The sequence below is a fragment of the Geospiza fortis genome, unplaced genomic scaffold, assembly GCF_000277835.1.
Source record: "Geospiza fortis unplaced genomic scaffold, GeoFor_1.0 scaffold408, whole genome shotgun sequence".
Taxonomy (NCBI): Eukaryota; Metazoa; Chordata; class Aves; order Passeriformes; family Thraupidae; genus Geospiza; species Geospiza fortis.
The window spans coordinates 4,596,875-4,599,929 of record NW_005054330.1 but is presented as its reverse complement, the minus strand read 5'-3'; the positions used below and the strand labels follow the sequence as shown (position 1 = coordinate 4,599,929).

The 3,055-nt window shown below is 44.0% G+C and overlaps 1 protein-coding gene across 1 annotated transcript in view; it reads right to left on the bottom strand.

The window, feature by feature from the left end:
• MED13L (mediator complex subunit 13L) overlaps positions 1-3,055 on the bottom strand; it is a 167,170-nt gene that overhangs the window by 26,973 nt on the left and 137,142 nt on the right. Inside the window, exon 16 of the mRNA XM_031057473.1 lies at positions 1,340-1,560. Within this exon, the coding sequence (XP_030913333.1) occupies positions 1,340-1,560 (221 nt within the window). The remainder of the gene's footprint in view (positions 1-1,339; positions 1,561-3,055) is intronic.

Sequence of the window (3,055 nt, the reverse complement as noted above, 5' to 3'; positions counted from 1 at the left end):
TCCTGCTGGCAGGAAAATGTCCTGGCTGACAGCTGAACACATCATTTACACTGAACAAAGGCATCCATCAGTATCCTCACACCAACACACAGCCACTTCTTGTCCATGCAGCTGCCAGTGTGCCCCTGGCTCAGCAATGCAGACCCCTAAAAATCAGCCCTCAATCAATTCCAACTGGGCACAAAGAAGAGGGAAGGAGGTGGTGCTGGGGAGAGAGATGGCTGCTGAAATAGAAGGAACAGGCTGTGGCACAGGAGGGACAAGTGGGTCTGAAGGAGAAGAATTAGGCTATACAATCAAAGGCTGGGGACTACCAGGAAGCCACAGTTAGAGTGGGCATCTCCCTTTTTATTCCCTGTGTACAGAGCAGCTTGCTGCAGAACAACATGCTGTGCATTTCCACACAAAAAGTGCATTTTTTATTTAAAAAAAAACCCCTCAGGCTGTATGCATGGAAATATGGCAACAGTACCTTCTGACAAAGGTGACAAAAGGCAGCCCCAGAAGTTCAGTAATGCAGGACACACAGGCAGAATGATTTGTGCCCTGCTCTTACCCTGTGATGGAACGATGACACAACCAATGTATATCAGTGCTGATGCTGGGTCCCTCCATGGGATGCTATGGAGAAATGGCCACACTGGGATGTCACAGGAACCCAGAGTCCCCAGCTACAAACAGCTCTTAACTGAGACACTACAGGACTCGAGAGAGGAGGAACTAGGTGACATTACCTGACCTGTGTTATACAGAAAGTCAGATAAGAATGGTCCCATCTGGCCTTAAAACTTGTGAAGTAACATCAGCTGAAGAAGAAACAGAGCAAGTTCAACCCCTGGGCTTTCTCAGAGAGTTTCAACCCTAACCAAAAAAGGAACATTTCAGAGAGATAAAGGCAGCCTTTCTACATGCACCACTTTATCCCACTGTGTGCCAACCTGGCAGCAGGGAGGGGGGCACAGCAAAGGTGCCGCAGAGAAATTATCTAAAGAAATACATCATTTAACAGCTACTTAGCCACAAGTGTGGGGTTTTCCACACATGGACATGCTTTCTGTTAGGCACAGGGCTCATTTCACAGACAATACTGTTTGTTTCCTGAGAACACCCAGGACCACTACAAACATAATATTACAAAATGTCTACAGTTAAAATCAGGGAAACAACTAAAAAGCTCTTCTACTAGAAAAGAATATTTTTCCAGCTCCAGGCTGACAGGTTCTTTACACAGGTCCAGTTCACATTTGTTAGTTGCTACACACACTACATGGGACTTGTTTATAAAACTCAAAGTGTGCATAGAGGAGTTTGTAAAAATCCCACATTTCAGGCGTGTTACCTTAATTTCTTCAGGTTTAGGGCTACCTAATCCATCCTCCACCTCCATTTTAAACTCAGCCAGCTGTGTTGGAACCATGTTGACCATAGGACTCTCCATCATTCCCAAGGCAGTCACAGTCTCTGAACTTATTCCATCTTTGTAACTCATCACTGGGGAGAAGGCAGGGTGCTGTTCTAAAGAGGGTGGTGTTGGGAACATCCTTTGGAGATCTGCCACAGCTGAAGAGGATGAAATAACACAGTTAATCATTCAAATACAAATTCTCAAGGAAATTCAATAAAACAGAAGAGACCAATTCAATGCTAGCTCTTATTTCATTAGTTTAAAACTAGCAAAGCTGCTCCAGACTTACTGGGGTTCTGACAGTAGTGTAAGTGTAGCCAAAAGTTAACTCCTAGGGATAAATTCCCCAAATTCCTAGGGATACTCTGCAAGGTTATTGCTCAGCAGAAACAACAACCTGGTAGATGGACAAACAAATGCAGAGTTTACCAGCAACTAATAAATCCTTCATAACTGGAGAGCTGAATTGGCATTAACACCAAGCTCACCCCAGTGACTGTTTCTAAGAAGCCACAGCAGAGTTTCCTCCCTTTGCCAGAGCTGACCTAGCCCTAAACCAGGAGGCCTTTGGAATTCATGTGCCCTGAGCTGAATTTCTCTACTCAGTCACTGTAGCCTTGTCTGGTCCATGGCAACACAAGTCCTGCCACAAACACAGGCAGTTCTGCCCAGGAGCAACTTCCAGGAATCCCGAAGTTCCAGTGCCAGAGAAGCCACAAAATTATCATTTTCCATCACAAGACATTAAGTCAGGAAGATCCCTAAATGACTTCTCAGGAAATGAATGTAATGGAATCATCCATTGCCTATATTTCTTCTTTAAGCAGAACCAACCCCAACAGAGATGCTCTATACAGTGTAATGCAATCAAACACAAATCATAGCAAAGTCTTGCATGTTCTCCTTCCAACTACAGCTTCCATATTTATTTTGTGTCACATTCAGCATAAATGCTCTCTTTTCCTGACTTAAGTTAGGACAGATCCTCTCTGGACAAAACCATCAGTGGTTAACCACTCTAATTAGAGGAGGGTGAATTCCCATAAGTGTCTCCTCTTAGATACTTTTTTGGACAGATTTAATGCCCAATCCCATTTCCATATCCAAGCTGATGGGACACAAGGACACTCTTATACTCAATAACATCTGCAGCCTAAAGATTATGGAAAATTCATAAATTAATACAGATGGGTTTCTGACTGGCCAACACTGTGTTGTGGAAATTCAAACAGGTAAGAAGAAGTACTGTTCTCAAAAACGAACAGAAAAAGGCAGAAATAAGAGATGGGATTAGAATTATCTATGGACTATGAATACCTGCACTAACAGGACATTTGTGTAGGATGCTGCAGCCTCAGGATGTGCCTTCACTCTGCCTTAACAGAGCCAGCCCTGCATGGGATACTGTTGTGCTCAGAGATGACACAGCCAGGCTACTGAACTCTTTAGACAAAGGGATACCACTCAAACAGGGGCAGTCCTCTCAAAATGCAGTTCTGTTGGTAACAGCTGTCCCAGCTGAACCCAGTCCTCCACAATCTGGAGCAGCAGAGTAAACAGTGGGCTGTGAATTACTCCCACTTCGTCCATATTTTTTTCCCCACTCTTTCAGTATCTGAATTTAAAAGCCCTTAGTCTTGTCCTGATACA